General features: G+C 43.6%; 1 protein-coding gene across 1 annotated transcript; it reads right to left on the reverse strand.

Annotated features, from left to right (window-relative positions):
- Positions 1 to 414: 414 nt before the first annotated feature.
- On the reverse strand, positions 415 to 16652 carry si:ch211-257p13.3 (kinesin-like protein KIFC3). The gene is made up of 20 exons (XM_037676987.1): positions 16487 to 16652; positions 16195 to 16317; positions 15928 to 16024; positions 15693 to 15844; positions 15350 to 15602; positions 12055 to 12227; positions 10692 to 10757; positions 10396 to 10533; positions 10128 to 10325; positions 9880 to 10053; positions 3581 to 3728; positions 3375 to 3505; positions 3172 to 3283; positions 2914 to 3095; positions 2712 to 2816; positions 2340 to 2470; positions 1472 to 1592; positions 1267 to 1396; positions 915 to 1144; positions 415 to 831 (listed from the first exon to the last, which is right to left on the reverse strand). Exons 2-20 carry the CDS (start codon positions 16294 to 16296, stop codon positions 706 to 708), a joined length of 2769 nt encoding a protein of 922 aa, XP_037532915.1. The 5' UTR covers positions 16297 to 16317; positions 16487 to 16652; the 3' UTR covers positions 415 to 705.
- Between the last annotated feature and the right edge of the window lie 223 nt (positions 16653 to 16875).

Genomic DNA, 16875 nt, shown 5'->3' on the forward strand with positions numbered 1-16875 from the left:
AGAAAATAAGCTGGAATTCACTTTCTAATAATTTAAGTACTCATAGTTAGAGCAACATGAGTACTCTGCTACATTAGAATCAAAAACTAGATTTGATTCATGGCGGGGATCAATAAGGAACAGACGAACATGTTCACCGTTCTGTCTATTGCACGCTCTTTCATCATAAAGTGCATCTTCTGTCCACAAAGGCCCAAACCTCTTCTGAAGGAGGATATTGCACAGTTCATTCCATAAGGCTTTCCTTAAAGCAGCTTCATTCTGCCCTCACATGACTAAAGAGAAACTGAGTGTTCAGCCTCTCGTGTTTGAAGTCACAAAGCTACATAATTAGCAGAGTCACACTCAATGAAGCTCAAACTACAAACATTAATCGAACGAGTGGTGCTGCATGAACTAAAGTGATGATCTCTGAGGACACGGTCAGTTCCAGGTTCTCCTGTTCCGTTACACTGATGGTGATTTGAGGAGGCATTAAACGTTAGAGGAGTCAGAGGAGGTGTTGGCATCCAGAGTGGAAGAATAAATACTCCTACATGCAGACGATGAAGGGTTATGATGGTGAAGAGGTTCTGTTCTTGACCTGATATTCACTTGACCTCGGAAGATTTAGCCCTTGATCAGGATCGCAGCCGACCTTGTTATCTTCGCTGGAAGATGTGGCTGGCGGGGTTGATGATAATCTGTCCTGGGGATTTAAAGTCATCAGTCACCCTGTCCTCCACCAGACTCGATCTTCCTGGCTGCAGGACCCAGTTCCACCTTGCAAACCCTCTGAGCGAACTTCAGGGAGCACAACGTCTCGCCCACATTGCTCTCCAGAGCAGATACCTTCAGTGGAACAATACGAACATCAAGTTTGACGTAAAAGGAGTGTTTTTTTTTTATTTCTTGTATCTGACAGAAGATCTCACCTGCACCACCATGATGGTCTTGCTGCCTTTGCCCAGGGAGTCTTGTAACAAATACGTAAGTCGAGAGTTCCTGAAGGGGATGTGAGTCTGCCGAGCCCGAAGAGCCTGAATGACGTCGCCCAGCGCCAGCAGGGAGCGGTTGATATTCTGGGCCTCTTTCAGCCTCTCCCCCTCGGCGCCAGACTTCCAGACCCTCTCTGATCCTGCCAGGTCCACCAGGTTCAGTTTACCTGCAGAACGGAGAAGGAATTCAGCGCAAGAATGAAAACAACAGGCCAGAACAAATCTCTGCTCCCTCCTAAACTCTTGACAACAGCACCCTTAGGGAGCGTTCTGGATGACGAGCTCTGACCTGTGGTTTTGGAGCCGGTGGCGAGGTCAGTACCCTGAACGGTGATGCAGAGCAGAGCGTGGGAGCGCGAGCTGTGCTGGTTCATCTGAGTCCCAAAGGTGATCCTGTTCCTACGAGCTGTGGCTAAAATCTTCATAAACATATTGAAATTACCATGAGAAGCATTTTTCACTGAGCGGTCGATAAAACTGGAAACCCGTGTCACCTTCTTGATGTGCTGAAAGCTTTTAACCTCCGTAACCCTGAGGCCAGGGACATGCAGATGTCCTGTCCCATCTGGGTTGAGCTTTATGTCCAGTTTCTCTCCATCTTTACTCAGAAGGTCTCTGAAAAACAAAATACCTTCATCTAGGAGCAACAAATAATGTCTTCTGTAGGGATCAATTTGAGCTGGATCCTGCCGGAACAGGATCCGGAACTCTCTTATTTTGACAGGGTGCATTCCGGTAACTGTTCGATTGGATCCAGTTCATAATTAATAATAAAGTTATGAACAAATATGGCTGCCTTGAATAAATAAAGCTTATATTGGCTATGTAAACGAAAATAATTGCATAAACACTCATTTTAAACACAATAGCCGCTTACGACTTCTTATTGTCACATAGGAGCTGCCTCTTCAAGTAAGCATTTCTGCCTCTACCATTGAAAAAATCTCCACCCCTGAAAGAGTGGTGGGGGTGAGTGCCAAGCTAACCAGGCAGTCGTGCACGGGCAGGAGCCCACAGGCAACGCTCATGAACAAACGGAGCTGGCGCCTGGAGGTTTCACTTGTGGAGACGGACAACAATGAGCAGGGACAGAGTCGGGCTCGGAACTGTCAAGTAACCGGGGGGGGGGATGCTTGACAGAAGCAGAGTGTTTACAAATGTAGGTAAATGTAGATATTTAACAACCCGTTAAAATACACCAAAATACAGGAAATCACATCTACTTTATTCAAAATTTTCTGGGGGAGAGCCCCCCCCCCCCCCCCCCTTGCCAGCCCACATGCTTGCGTTCCAGCATCGATTGGTTTACAAATTAAGGCCTGGTCTTCTGTGACTGTTTGGAGCAGGAAGCAGCGGCCGTACCTCAGCACCTCGTTGTAGATCTCCACCGAGCTGACTGTCACCGTGTAGGACCACATGTCCTTCCTCGCTTCGATCTCGCTGAACAGATGCTTCAAAGCTCGCTGGTTGATTCCTGGGTTCTCCACGCTGCCCTGGAACACATCATCAGGTTAAAAAGTCAACCCTGGTCAACCGATGAATGATAATCCATCTCCTGTGCGCCATATGAGAATAAATTAGAAGAAAATCACATTTTTTCATGTTTAGGGATTTAAAAAAGCTACTTAAAGAATGTTTACAGCACAGATTTTCCTCAGATGCAGAAGCCCCAAACTGATGCAAACAAAAAGCCGTTCACAATAAGATTACAGTAATGTAATTTAAAGAGGGTACCTCCATGGTGTAGGTTTTTCCAGAGCCTGTTTGTCCATATGCAAATATGCAGACATGATAACCATCGATGCAAGACGTCACAAGGGGTTCAATCTCCTGAAACACCTGATAAAAGCAAAAACTAAAGAGTTTTAAAAAAAAAGAAGGCGGCTTTAAATAATAATAAATAAAAAAAAACACCACCAACATTCTTCTTACCTACCTCTTCCTGTTTGGCCTGTGGGTGAAACACCTTGTCCAGTTCAAAGATGCGGCTCTTCCCTTTGCTCAGCACCGCCACAGAGGACTCGTTGTTGGGGTCCGTCGTCACGACGACAGACTGACCGTCCTCATGCTGGTCCTCCTTCAGCACCGGCTTCACGCGACAAAGCACACGGATGTTGCCTGAAAAGTGCCACAGAGCTTCGTGAAGGGACCGGTTTTGTTTTCTGCAGAAAATGTTGTGTTTTTATGCATTTACCTTTCAGCTCCACCAGCTGCTCGTGGTACTTCCTGCGCAGCGCAACCTCCTTCCTGTACTTCTCCAGAAGATCTTTGTTGGCATCACACATCTCACTAATAGCTGCTGAAATCTGCCAAAGACAAAGCGCAGCCTGAAAACTCACCCATCAGATAGACTTTTGCTCTGAAAACAGGCTGTAAGGCTTGTGCGAGGCGAGAAACCTGTTTTTTTGCTTCAATAATGGCGGCTCCGTAAAACTCAGAGAAGTTTCGAACTTGGCTCCTCAGACTGGCGTAGTCCGTCTTCATGGAGCGTAAAGTTGGGGGCAGTGCTGTCATTCGCTTCTGCAGGCCTGACAAAAAGAAAAACACTCCCAACAACTGACGCATTTGTTTTAATGAAACCAGAATTTCCTCCCTGAGCTTACTGAAGAATTGGTCCTGCAGGTTCTGGAAGTGTTCGGCTGAGCAGCTCGCCGCGGCCTTCACCGCCTCCTCCTTCCTCTCCTCCAGGTGGTTGATCTCTTTCAGCAGCTCCTCCCTCAGTTTACTGATCTCTCGCTCATACGCTGCAACCTGGAAGAAGTTCAGCACAGCAGTTTGTCACTCTATCATATTTACTCACGGGTGTCCAAAGTGTGGTCCGAGGGCCATTTGCGGTCCTTGGAGTGATTTTGTGCGGACCACAGCTGCAGTTTAGGAATGGTATCATTTTGGCCAGCAGGCTTCAGAGGTCGATGCAGACTTTCTGCAAATTCATTGGTAATCTTTTTTAATATAATGTTAGGTTTAACAGCAAAATAGATTAAAAACAATCTTTTCAAAATGAGCAACATTAAACAAAATACAAACCTTTGACTATAATCTTTTTATTTTCACTTCATGGTACAAAGCACCAAAAACTTTTACTGATTTCTACCAGAAAGGAGACTTTTGGATAAAGATTCATGAAACTTGACTAAATATTGCAGCTGATAAAATAATCAAGAGGGAACATTTTTTTAATGAATATAACGTGGTATCATCTACATACAAGTTGATCAATTTTATCAAACCTTCCTTGAATCTGTTGTAGCGACTGACAGCTGGAAGATTTTTCAGAACTTCAGCCTTTTGGGCGTCCATGGTCCAAAAGGCTGATTGATCCCCTTTTAAAAGGACACTTGCTCAAATTACATTTTTGTTTCTGAGAACGGACTAAAATGAACTTTCCAAACACAAGAAAACAACAAACACAGACCCAACTAATCAAATAAATCAAATCCTTTTTAATCAAAAAATGTGATCTTAGTGTTTATGAGGCTTTTTTAGGTTTTGGATCTACAGTAATCCCTCGCTACTTCGCGGTTCGTTTATCGCGGACTCGCTTTATCGCGTTTTTTTTATTTTTTAAGTACTGTATACGTACATAATATCTCACCCCCCTCCCCCCCAAAAAAAGTGCAGCCATTTTGTAGTTTTCTTTCATTAAGCCTTCACAGTTTTGCCAGTCTGAAGAACTACGTTACCCAGAAGCCATCGCTTCCCGGAAGTCAACTCATTCAACCTTTATTTAAACCGGTTAATCCCATTGAGCCTCAAGGACTCATTTACAAGAGAGACCTGATTTCAACAAAGAAAGATGACAACAGTGGACAATCATAAAAGAGGCATACAGATTTTTATTTTTTTTAAACAAATTTAAATAAGGTGGCAAAAATAGCAAAAAATAGCTAGATTATACGGCAAATGTAGAAAACTAAAAACAGGAACATGTCTGCATTGGTCCTTGCCAGGAGTCCAACAGATTCTTAAAGCCACTTAGAGAGGTCAAGGTGGCAACACTGCTCTTTCAACCACTGCTTACAAATAGAGGGGACGTTGTGCAGCAAAGTCAGAAGTTCTGCAAGGATAAACTCACAGAACTGGCAGGAAAGTCACAAATAACCCTGAAGCTGAACTCATCAATCAATTTGTATCGTCACTGCTGAGTAGCTGGGCTGCTGTTGATCCAGAATCAACCGAGCCGCTCCTGTTCTGCAGAGCCTGGTAGGTAAAATTTTGTGGCTCCTGTACATATAAATACTGTATGTTGTTAAAATTAGAGGACTGATTTTTGGGGGCTTATTTATTCATTGCTGCAGGATAGGTCTGCAGAAACTAAACAAATTGGAATAAAACAGAGTTGGACCGGAACCAGAGCTAGTAAAAGTTAGTAACATATGTTGTTAAAATGACGTAGGTTTAAACATGATAGTGTTTTAAGGATTGTAACGGCAAGCTGAATTCCACGAAAAACAATCTTAAAACGCTTTAGTTGACCAATCTTTTCAGAATTAGACTTCTAGTTCACAATAATGTGAAACAGAGACTAACAGCTTACTTCAAAACCAGAACGCTTAGGAATACCCCTGAAGTTCAAAGAATGATTAGTATTTAGCCACCTCACACAGATTACTTTTATTTCCCTTATAGTATGATGAAGGCAGTCTGTCTTTATTCTTCATTGAGTAGGGACAATTTTTTTCCAGTCAGAATACTACTGAATCTGTTTATTTCAGTCCCAAGACGGAAGTGCAATCTTTCAACAAAGGGCTCGTCCGGGAATTGAACCCGGGACATCTCGCACCCTAAGCGAGAATCATACTCATAGACAAACGAGCCATATTAACATTAAAGTTGTCTGTTAAAATTGTAGGCAGTGTTGCCAACGATAATATACAGAAGTAGTTAGTTTGACAAAGGTAGCATTTAAGTCAGATTTAGGCAAATGTGCTGCAGTTGCAGTTTTGATCAATAAACTGCATGTGGGTGCAGAAGGTAAGTCGAAAGTTTAAACATGGCATTGTTTTAAGGATTGCAAGGGCAAGTTGAATTCCACGAAAAATACATCTTACAGTCCTGATGCATGCTCAATAATCCAGGTAGAAAACTCTAAAAAAGTTAAATCTGGTCCTCTGGACATTCAAAAAAAAAAAAACCCAAAACAAAGCAAAACAACAAAAAATGTAGAAACGTTTTGTCTCTCATCCAAGAGACTTCCTCAGTCTGAGGTGCTGTTTTCAGCTCAGTCTCTTAAATAGCACCTTCTCAGAGTGGATCAACCAGTTTGCTGCTGACAACCAAAACCAGCTGATCACATGCTCAAGAAGGACCATCAACCTAACAATGGATCATTAGCACACTGATGGCTGTTTACTGTTCACAGAGGGCTGAGTGATACTAGCAATCACAGCATTGTAAGAGGGGGACAGTTGAACCCGGAGGCCTCCACCCCTGTTTAATGATGGACGATTTCTTTTCACAAAGATGGCCTCCTTTACTCCTCTCTCAAACCATAGTTCCTCTCTGTCCAGGATGTGAACATCTTCATCCCTGAAAGAGTGACCGCTGGCCTGGAGATGAGTGTAGACCGCAGAGTCCTGGCCTGATGATGTTGATCTTCTGTGCTGGGCCATCCTTTTGGCCAGTGGCTGTTTAGTTTCCCTGATGTAAGACTGATCACCCTCCTGACACTGAACAGCATACACAACATTACTGTTTGTGCCAGGAGACTGGATCTTTGGGATGAACCAGTCTTTGCCGTAATGTATTTTGGGGTTTAAAAGCCACTGGGACGTTATGTTTAGAAAATAAACGTCTCAGTTTCTCTGATACTCCCTCAACATATGGAATGACCACTGGTCTGGGTCTGGGTTCCTCCTTTTCACCTGATGGTTGACTGGAGTCCTGTTTGGGTTTCTTCTCTGCTTTCAGGAAGGCCCAGTTAGGATATCCACATTGCTCTAGAGCCTGTCTTGTGTGGGATTTCTCCTTCTGCCTGGCTCCCGAGCTAGTGGGGACGCTGTCTGCTCTGTGATACAGAGTCCTGATGACTTCTAACTTGTGCTCCAAAGGGTGATGGGAGTCAAACTGCAAATACTGGTCTGTGTGGGTGGGTTTGCGGTACACCTCGGTTTGCAAATGTCCTCTATAAGAGACTGAGACCTCACAGTCCAAGAAAGCCAACTTGCCATTTTTTTCATCTTCTCGTGTGAACTTGATGTATTTATCCACAGAGTTGATGTGGTCAGTAAAATGTTGGACTTCCTGAGATTTTATTTTAACCCAGGTGTCGTCAACATACCTGAACCAATGACTTGGTGGTGTCCCTGAAAAGGACGTCAATGTATGTTGACGACACCTGGGTTAAAATTAAATCTCAGGAAGTCCAACATTTTTCTGACCACATCAACAGAACCAGATGAGAAGAACAGCAGAACTTCCACTGACCAGTGATCTGACCAGTGATCACACATGTTGTTCTAAATTAAACTTTGGTACGAACAGTGTTACAATAAGACATGCCATATTTTTTATTGAACAATAATCTTCATTCTAACTGTGACGTTGTAATTTCAGAGACTGAATAAGGAAGAAACAGAAATGAGGCGAGTGAGATGAGGGAAAGATGAAAATGTGTCCTCAGAGGACGGGGACATGTCAGGATATAATAAGGGCAGATATAATAAGATTTTTTCTTCTTTCTGCTGCCTTTCATTTTAAATCTTTTGTATCTTTTTTATATTGTTATGGAATTGTTTTGTACTTTTTTAAAATGAATAAACTTTATACCATACCATACTCCACTTCTTGCTTGTGGAGCGGGGACCGGTCTGATTACATTCACACTGCACTCGAACCGCGCTGGAGTTCTCTTCTGCCGGACCGAGACCTAGATTTTAGCCCGGGCCAGAGTTCGCCTTTTTGTTCCGTGACAGAGTTCGATGGCGCGTTCACACCTCCCCAAACGAACCGGACTTCCTAGGAAAACGAGCTAGAGTTTGATTAAAGCGGACTAAAAAGGGCTGGTGTGAATGCACTTTAAGGTACTTTTCAGCAATTTTTTGCTAATTTCAGTTTTTTTCAGATAATTTCCCCTTTTCTGTGCTCATTTCTGCTTCTTTCATCCAAATTGAGGGAAATGTGTTCTTTCTGCTTTCTTCTGCTAATTTAAGCTTCTTCTACATTTTCAGCTAGATTTTTAGCTAATTTCAGCAGTTTTTCAGCAAATTTCTCTGGAATAATCATTCACACTGCATTTTTGCAGGAAATGCAGTTCTTCTAGTTTTTCTTTATAAAAGTAATTTGGTCTAATTTCAAGTGTCTTGACCCCCCCCCCCCCCCCCCCCCCCCAAAAAAAAAAACAAACAAAAAAAAAAACATAGGGGGATCTGCAGTGGAAGTGGTCTCCAGCTACAAGTACTTGGGTGCGCACCTGAATAACAACCTCAGCTGGGGCAACAACACCAACAGCCTGATCAAGAAAGCTCATCAGAGACTCTACTTCCTCAGACAGCTGAGACGAGCTGGTCTGTGAAGCTCAGTCCTCACCTCCTTCTACAGGTGTGCAGTGGAGAGCATCCTGTGCTCCAGCATCAACGTGTAGCATGGAGGCTGCACAGCTGCAGAAAGAAAAGCTTTGCAGAGAGTGGTGAAGGCTGCACAGAAGACTGTTGGAGTCAGAGTCAGCCTCCCCACCATCACAGACATCTACACCTCCAGATGCAGGAAGAGGGCCACCTGCATCATGAAAGACCCCACTCACCCAGCACACACACTTTTTGCCCTGATCCCCTCAGGCAGGAGGTTGAGGATCATTAAGTGTAGAACCACTAGACTGAGGAACAGCTTTTACCCTGAGGCTGTTAGACTCATGAATCTCTAACCAGAATAATCACTGTGAAAAAAATCACCGTAATACTACTTGATTGTTGGCATGTGCTGCTCACCAGTGGCGGCTCATCAATAGAGGGCGCTAGGGCACCGTCCCACCACCCAAACCACTCATGATACTCACCACTCATATTATAAGACTTAAAAAAAGAAATAAAAATTAAAAAATTGAAAAATTATTATATGTATATATTTTTTGTTGTGTAAGATAAATATTTCATAGCTAATGATGAGTTACTGACTGTTGTCTGACCATTTTTTATTACCTTTGAGTTTACAGTAAATGACTACACAGTCACTAAGAGTAAATTTCACCTTAGCAAGTGCTTATCAGAAAACGCTGTAACCAAGTTTAAGTGTTTAGAACATTCCAAGAGTGTGGGAAGGGTTTCTAAAGCCTTAATATAAAGTTTAATGTATTTGAACTTGAAATGGAACTTGGACTACTGTCCATACATCGCAGTTTTTCACTACGGATCCCCCACGATAAACGAGGGACTACTATACAACAATTTAAAACTCTTTCTCCATTAAAATTAGTAAACTTGTGACCTTTGTTCAAAATATTGCTCACGTTGAGAGTTAAATTCACATTTTTGAGACCCATGAGTCCTTTCATCCTAATAGTTTTGGTCCACATATGAAAACATATGGACACCCCTGCATCTTCCAGTTTATCTCTATAATTAGGTGAATTTCTAAAAGCAAACTTGAAACTTACTCTTTTTGTCTTTCTCCTTTCCCAACTAATAATCTGAACACTGCAGCAGCAGTGTCTGAGCTCATTAATTGTCTTCTTGTACTAAATAATTAATCATATTAAGAATAACATTAGTCTTGTGGATAATGACGGACATTTAGCCTTCTTGACCATAGCTGTGCATCTTTCTGCTGCCTGAGACAAATTTACATGTTAGAAAGAAAAACATCCATCATGCAGCTAGAACCTGATTTTTCTAAATGCAGGTACACATGTGAGCACAGCTGTACGAACGTGGAAGTAGGTCATTCTACATTTTGCCGTCTTGCTTACTTTGTGCTGCAGATTACAGCTGTGCTCGTCTGACTTCCTGATCTGCTCCTCCAGCTGTTTGCAGCGCTCGTTCTGATTGGACAGCCTCTCGGACAACACCTCGTTCCTCCGCCTGGATTTAGTCAGCTGCTTCAGGGTGGCCGGCGATTCCACCTCCACAGTCTGGGTGACAAACTGGCACAGGTCCTTGGAGTTAGGATCAGCCGGTGCGTCTCCACGGCGTGTGAAGCAACTTCGTGATGGTTTACCTTAACGACCGGCTCCTTGCCTCTCTCTCTGTCCAGCTCCAGCTGCAGCTCCTTCGCCCTCTCCTCTCGTTTCCTCAGCTCCTCTCCCCTCCGCCACTCGCTTTGTTCGCTCCTTCGCTCCAGCTGTGAAAGCTGCTCCGCGCGCTGCTGCAGGGAGACCTCCAGCTGCTGCACTCGGCTGCGGAGGTTCTCGTTCTCCTGGCGGGTGAAGGCAGGTTATTTAGAGCGTGTCGGCGGTGAGCTCCGAGCCGAGCTCACCGCCTCTCACCTTGATGAGCATGGTGCTGGACTGCGACGGGAGGGCGGAGAGCTGCTGCAGGAGGCCCTGCGTGACGCTCAGGCTCTGCTTCAGACTCTCGTTCTCAGTGGAGAGACAGAGAACTCGCTTCTCTGAGTCTGTGGCCCCCTGAGGAAACGAAACGTGGGGGTCAAAAACTATTTCTACAGTGCTTCGTTTGAAACATTGGAACAGGCCGAGCCTCGGTGTTTACAAGTGTAGTTTAGTTTTTGTGGCAGCTTTGCAGCTTGTCGACAGACTCTTGATGTTTCAGGAGAAAGACTCACGGTGGCTGTTCTCAGCCGGGACAGCTCCTCCTCTCGCTCCTCGATGCAGCCTTTGAGCTCATCGATCTGGAAATTTGAAACAGTTTAAAATTCAGCTGAACGCTTTGCACGCTACATCTAAGACTCCTATTTCTATTATTAATCAGTGAAATGATCAGATGTAACTTTTTAACGGTTATTTCTCAACCTAGATGATTACTCAGTTACATTTTCTTTTTTAAAAACATGCTTTGGGACATTTAGGTAAGATGAAAAGTTTTTAACGCTGTAGAGGATTTATTCTTATCTTCACCCAAAGGCAGGCGATCTTCTTTTCGCCTTTGTGTTGGTTGGTTTGTCTGTCTGTTAGCAAACAAATCCCAATAACCAGTGGAAGGATTAAAATGAAACTCTTAGAAAGAAATCACTGGATGTACATCTACAACTGATTACCATCTGGAGTCAACCGAATTCAAGATGGCCGCCACAGCTGTTGAAACTAAGAAAACGCAAAAGCGACCACAACTCAGTCAGTTTCACAGAAACTGAGTTGAAAACTGGTGTGGTGGTTGTTGAGAGTTCTCTCCAACTTATGCTCTGAATGCTCCACGTTGTGTGAGATCTTTACTTTAAACCTGAGCGCAAGCTGTTGGCGTCAACCTTGTCTATCTGTTAGCATAATACCCCCCGAGCCCGAGGATGAATTTTATTGAAACTCTCAGATTATTAACATTGAACATAAAACTACAACTGATTACGTTTTGGAGTCAACCCACTTCAGGACAGTCGCCACAGCCATCTGACCTTAAAAACACAAAAATGAGCTGAACTTTGGTGTGGTGGTAGCTGAGAGTCATCCCCGACACATACTCTGATGTAATATGTGCGATCAACGTTTGAGTAAAAACTCCACCATCTCTCAAGACAAGACGATCTTAGTTTGAAACTCTGGCATGACAGGCAGTGGGGGTTCTGCACCCTTCAAGGTACACTGGGCCTTTAATTAAAAAACATACAATAAACATGTGTCCAGAAATGGAAAATGATAGTTTGACAGAAAATTTAACTAAATAGATTTTAGTGACTCAGACTTTTATTACATGATCTAAAGCCAGCGGGGAGCATTTATTCTTTTAAACGAAGCGCATCCAGTCATGGCAGAAAGTGTTGGACCCCTGGACCTGAAATGTTTCCAGAAAAAACTAAATTAACATAGGCTTTTTTTTTCCTTCTGTTTATTGTGTTAAACAAACATGTTTAGAACAAAACGTGTAATTGCATTCATTTTCTGGGAGAATCACTTTTTTTTTCTGGAAAGGTTTCAGGGACGCCGACACCTCCGGCCATGACGGTATTAGAACTGAACTAATGCGGAGCCGCCTACCTGCTGTTGGAAAGCTTGTATCCGGGCGTGTCTGTCTTGTTCGTTCTGCTCCAGCTGGGAGTGCAGCAGACGAAGTTCTCCTCTCAGTTTACTCCTCTCGTTCTGCAGCCCGTACAGAGACTCCACCAGGCGGTGCACCCCAGCGTGTGGCCCCGCATCGCTGCTACACTCACCTGGGAGACAAGAAATCAGAGCGATTACTGTTTCGCAGTGCTGTAATATAACGAAGTACAAATACTTTGTTACTGTACTTAAGTAGAATTTTGACGTATCTTTGCTTTATTTCGTTATTTACATTTCTAGCAACTTTCCCTTTTACTCCACTACATTTCCTCAATAAAATGTGTACTTTTACTCCGATACATTTCCCTTAACCATCTTCATTACTCGTTCCTACAATATAAAATTAGAAGAAATCTGATTGGGCGATGCCTGTTTGTTCTCCCAGTCTGTGACTTCACGCGGCCCCTTCTCGCTCCCTCCGACACTGTCAATCACAAACCCAGCCCCTCCCCCGTCGCTTGTGTGAAACCTGCAGTTGTTGGGCCACTAGTCTTCCCATTAAAGAACACGGAGACAGATATCCAGTTTAGGCTGATTTATTTGCTGTGTTTCTTCTGGTATTTACACACAGCAGTAAACCAGTAAAGCACAAACAAGCTTGAACAACAAGGCTCCATCCGTGTTGGGAGAGAGAGAAAAAAAACCTCCAACTGAGCTCTGCACTTTACACACAGTGGTGCGTTCACCAGCATTGGAACAGCCACGGTGCATTCAAGAGCATAGGAACTATTCAATTCAGAAAGAAACAAGCCATAACCAAACAGAACCTAGCTCAGTAAACAAGCCAACTTACACAACAATGTGGGCTTTCTAACAACTTTGTTAATAAAGGTTAATAAAGATTGAATACTTCAATAGAATCAAACTTTTTTTAAAGATCAATCTTTCGTTGTTCAGTTCAAACTTTCCAATTTTTTTTTTCACTGGATATTGCACCCAATAAATGTTGTTTTGGAAATTCTAACCATTTACTTGTACTTAATACTCTTACTTTAAGTACATTTTATATGAGAAATTTACTTTTGATACTTATGTACATTAAATGTCAGATACTTTAAGACTTTTACTCAAGTAATAACTTTTAAAGGAGACTTTAACTTTTTACCAGAGTAATTTTACGGTAAGATACTTGTACTTTCACTGAAGTATCACTTTGAGGTACCTTATACAACGACGCTGCTATTTCGCCACATTCCGAGTTCTCCTCAATCATGTGTTTAACCACAGTCCTTACAGGCCAGGTAGAGGAAGCCACAGTCGATAAACTTGTAACTTTCTTTAACCCACTTTTAATCTTTTCAGTTAAGAACAGTTCCCCCGACACAGCTGAGAGCTTGCACGTCTAATATTTATGACCATTAAATATGCACTTGCTGTGAGACGTGCAGGCACCACGCTGCAGTCATTGTTCCACTCTCCATTAAAAAAGGAGAATTTAAGGACCTCAGGAGGACAATTCATCAACCCAGATTATTTTTAGAAGCAGCAAGCCTGAGCTCGAGCAGCATGACGAACAGTATTTCCTGCATCTCGATGGTTCACCAGGCTCAATGGCCTCTTTTACTTTCAGTCCAGGGACTTGAGGTGATGTTACTGACACAGCGTGTCTGGTTTGTGGAACCACAGCGCAGGCCGAGAGGTGACGGAATGCAAAACAATCCAGTTGTTCACCTTCAACACTAACTGTGGCTGACATCCTGCACAGTCATGATGCTGTATCACTTAGACCTGCACTTTGCATTAGATTTTAAAAAAAAGTTACGAATTTAAAAACAAACAAACAACAGCCTTGCAACGCTGGGACCTCGAGCTATTTTTAGCCCGACACGTTTCCACGTGCTGCTCAGCATGTGCCAGACCTTGTAAATGCGTTTAGATGATAAAACACCACCGGACATGTTTTATTCATGTTAGGAGTGTCACTGAGATTCTTTCCCACTCCTGTAACAGACAATTGATGAGTCAGGAGTTGTTCTGCTTAAATGTTCCAACTTATCGATAACCTAGTCGGAGTTTCATAAATGTACAGATTGCTCTGAGGCTGCAGCCAGACCTGCACCTGTTAGCAAGCTAAACATAAAACAGGAAAGACCGCTCCATGGGGCTGCAGATGGGCTCAGAAAAAACAAGCATCTGATTAAATCTGAATCATAGCAGATACTTACTAAATGTGTGAGGCCTACCACTGCTGCAGTCTGTCTGTTCTGTGTGGCGTCACACAAACACCTTGCAAATTGAATCAGTTAGCTCCTGATGGCTGTCTTCTTCTACTAATTGGGAGAACATTGTGTTCTCTGGTGGAAAACAGGGCAGAAATATCAAAAAGGACCACCTTAGATGATCTTATCCAGTGCCATTCAATTGTGAAAAGTATTCATCTCCTTAACGATTTCTTCTGGTTTTGCTTTTAAATGTTCCTTTTATTCATTAAGTAAAATAGAAACTATCCAAACCAACCAAGCCTGTTGTGAAAAAGTGACCGATCCCCTTGTTAAACCATGAAGTCACCACCAGACCTGTAGAATCAATAAACCACTGAAACAGCCAATATCTGCAAATGGAGACAACGTGGGACAGTGGAGAACCTTCCCAGAAGTGACCAAATTTACTACAAGAATACATTGACGACTCATCCAGGAAGTCCTAGAACACAACAAATAAAACAAGAGACGAGGGGGAAGTTCCACGACAAAACCACCAATAAGCAAAAATAACACAAAGTCACAAAAATAAAAACATCTTGATGATCCCTGAGATTTCTGGGAAATATTTTGTGAAATGACAGACAGAAGTGGAACTTTCTGGAAGGTGCGCGACTAAAACTAACGGCTAGCATTTCAGACAAAGAACACCAGGTCAGCAGTCAAACACGGTGGTGGTAGTGTGATGGTCTGGGGATGCTTTGCTGCTTCTGGACCAGAATGCCTTGCTGTAATTGACGGAACCACAAATTCTGCTCTTTACCAGAAAATACAAAAGGAGAACATCTGGCCGTCAGTTCCTGATCCGCCGCTCAAGCTAACGAGTTCTGCAGCAAGACGAAGGTACGAAGCAGCAGCAGAATTCCTCCACAACCTCAGAAAAACACACTCATCGCAAATGCGTCCCTGCATTTGCTGCCACCAAGATCTAACCAATTCGATTTAGGGGCAACACATTTTTAACTAAGAGGTTGGCTTGGTAACAAATGTTGATTTTATCCTTCACCTCCTCTCCTCCTCCTCTGCCTCACCTTCGCTCAGTGGGCTGGGGCTCTGTTGCTGGCCGATGGCCTCCTCCAGGCCGCTTATGATGCTGTTCTTGTCTCGAAGGCGCCGTCGGTAGGAGGACCGCAGCGCCTTCATCTGACGCCGGTGCTGCGCGCGGTGCCTCTTCAGCTGGACCCGGTACTGGTCTGCCTGCTGCTGCAGCTGCTGAAAGTGGGAGTACTGTTCCAGGAAAGTCAGCAAGTGGGACATGACTGCCACCAAGGGGGAGTCTGCCAGCTGTGTGGCACAGAAACACACACAAAGTTTACTGGCAGAGAAAAATGGATCAATTTATGAGTCGGAGGGGAAACACTTGTGTTTTTTTACCTTTCCTGTTGGTTCCAGCTTAACTTGAGAGGCTCTGCTCTTCTCAGCTTCCTGCTTGAACGACAAAAAGGCAGCCAGAGGAGTGCAAGCAGCGATGTCTGAGGGGTCATCCTCATCTTCATCGCTCAGTTCATCACTGTCACTGCTGCTGCCTAGATAACCCCACATGAAACACTAAACAACTGCACGCAACAAATGTTTAATAAATGTATAGAAATCATTTCTATGAACTCACTTGACTCACTAAACTGAGCACAAGCCTTTTTGCCCACTGTGGGGGTATGACCATCTCTCCTCCTGCTCCCCGTTTCCATGGAAACAGGCTCTGGTTCCTGAGCACAGCATCACATTTGAGGGTCAGACAATAACAAACACAGACATGTGCACCCATTCACACAATAAAAAGATTTTCTTTTCAGAGCTGCTTATAGCTCATTTTATGTTTCCAGTAAATAAATAAACGGATTATTCATGAGGCTGGAAATGATACGGCGAGACGTACATTTGGGAAAGCTCCACATGCACCCTCCAAGGCTCCTTCCTCCTCCTCCTTTTTGAAGACAGTGTAGAAGATGTAGACCAATAGAGAATAGAAGGCGTACATCTCCACGCCGTCTGAAATGCCCTGAAAACGACAAATCAATCCAGATTGCAGGAGCCTTTAAAACAGCAGGAAAATTATTTTCATTATTGTCCAAACACATTAAAAAAATGCACGAGGAGAAAATATTTTGTGATGCAACAGGACTTCACACTCGTTACTTCAACCCATCAGGAATTCTCATCTTCTGTACCTCAAACACTTCTTCCTTTTTGCTGACAGTCGGTCTATCCAGTCTTCTGCATTCCTCCGTCAGGCTCCATCTTTACCGGCAGTCTCAACCGTTCCTCTGCTGAGCTGAAAGCATCCCTGCTCCGTGTGCAGCTGCTTCTCCTCTCCTCTGTTCTCCGTCCACAAGCTCCCTCTCCACGGAGCATGCTCAGTGTGGTCTCCTAATCCGCTGCAGTGCTCACAGGGACAGAGAGGGTGAAGGAGGCGACGGTGAAGTGGATGCTGAAAGAGTTAAGAGGTCTACAGCTATAATCAGCTACTCAGGGCAATCAGAAAACAATGGAAACATTTGGATATTTTAATATCAACATGCCTCAGAAATCCAAGTGAAAATACAGGAGGAAGTTTCCT

This window comes from Nematolebias whitei, chromosome 5 (assembly GCF_014905685.2).
Source record: "Nematolebias whitei isolate Nwh7 chromosome 5, NemWhi1, whole genome shotgun sequence".
In the NCBI taxonomy this organism is placed as follows: Eukaryota; Metazoa; Chordata; class Actinopteri; order Cyprinodontiformes; family Rivulidae; genus Nematolebias; species Nematolebias whitei.

What these genes read in the sequence shown, in the direction of transcription:
- si:ch211-257p13.3 (XM_037676987.1), bottom strand. Translation starts at nt 16,296, where the DNA reads ATGTACGCCTTCTATTCTCTATTGGTCTACATCTTCTACACTGTCTTC. An exon ending in CATGTGGAGCTTTCCCAAAT is followed by an intron (nt 16,025 to 16,194) that starts GTACGTCTCGCC and finishes TGCTGTGCTCAG; the next exon opens with GAACCAGAGCCTGTTTCCAT. An exon ending in CCCCAGCCCACTGAGCGAAG is followed by an intron (nt 12,228 to 15,349) that starts GTGAGGCAGAGG and finishes CTTGTCTCCCAG; the next exon opens with GTGAGTGTAGCAGCGATGCG.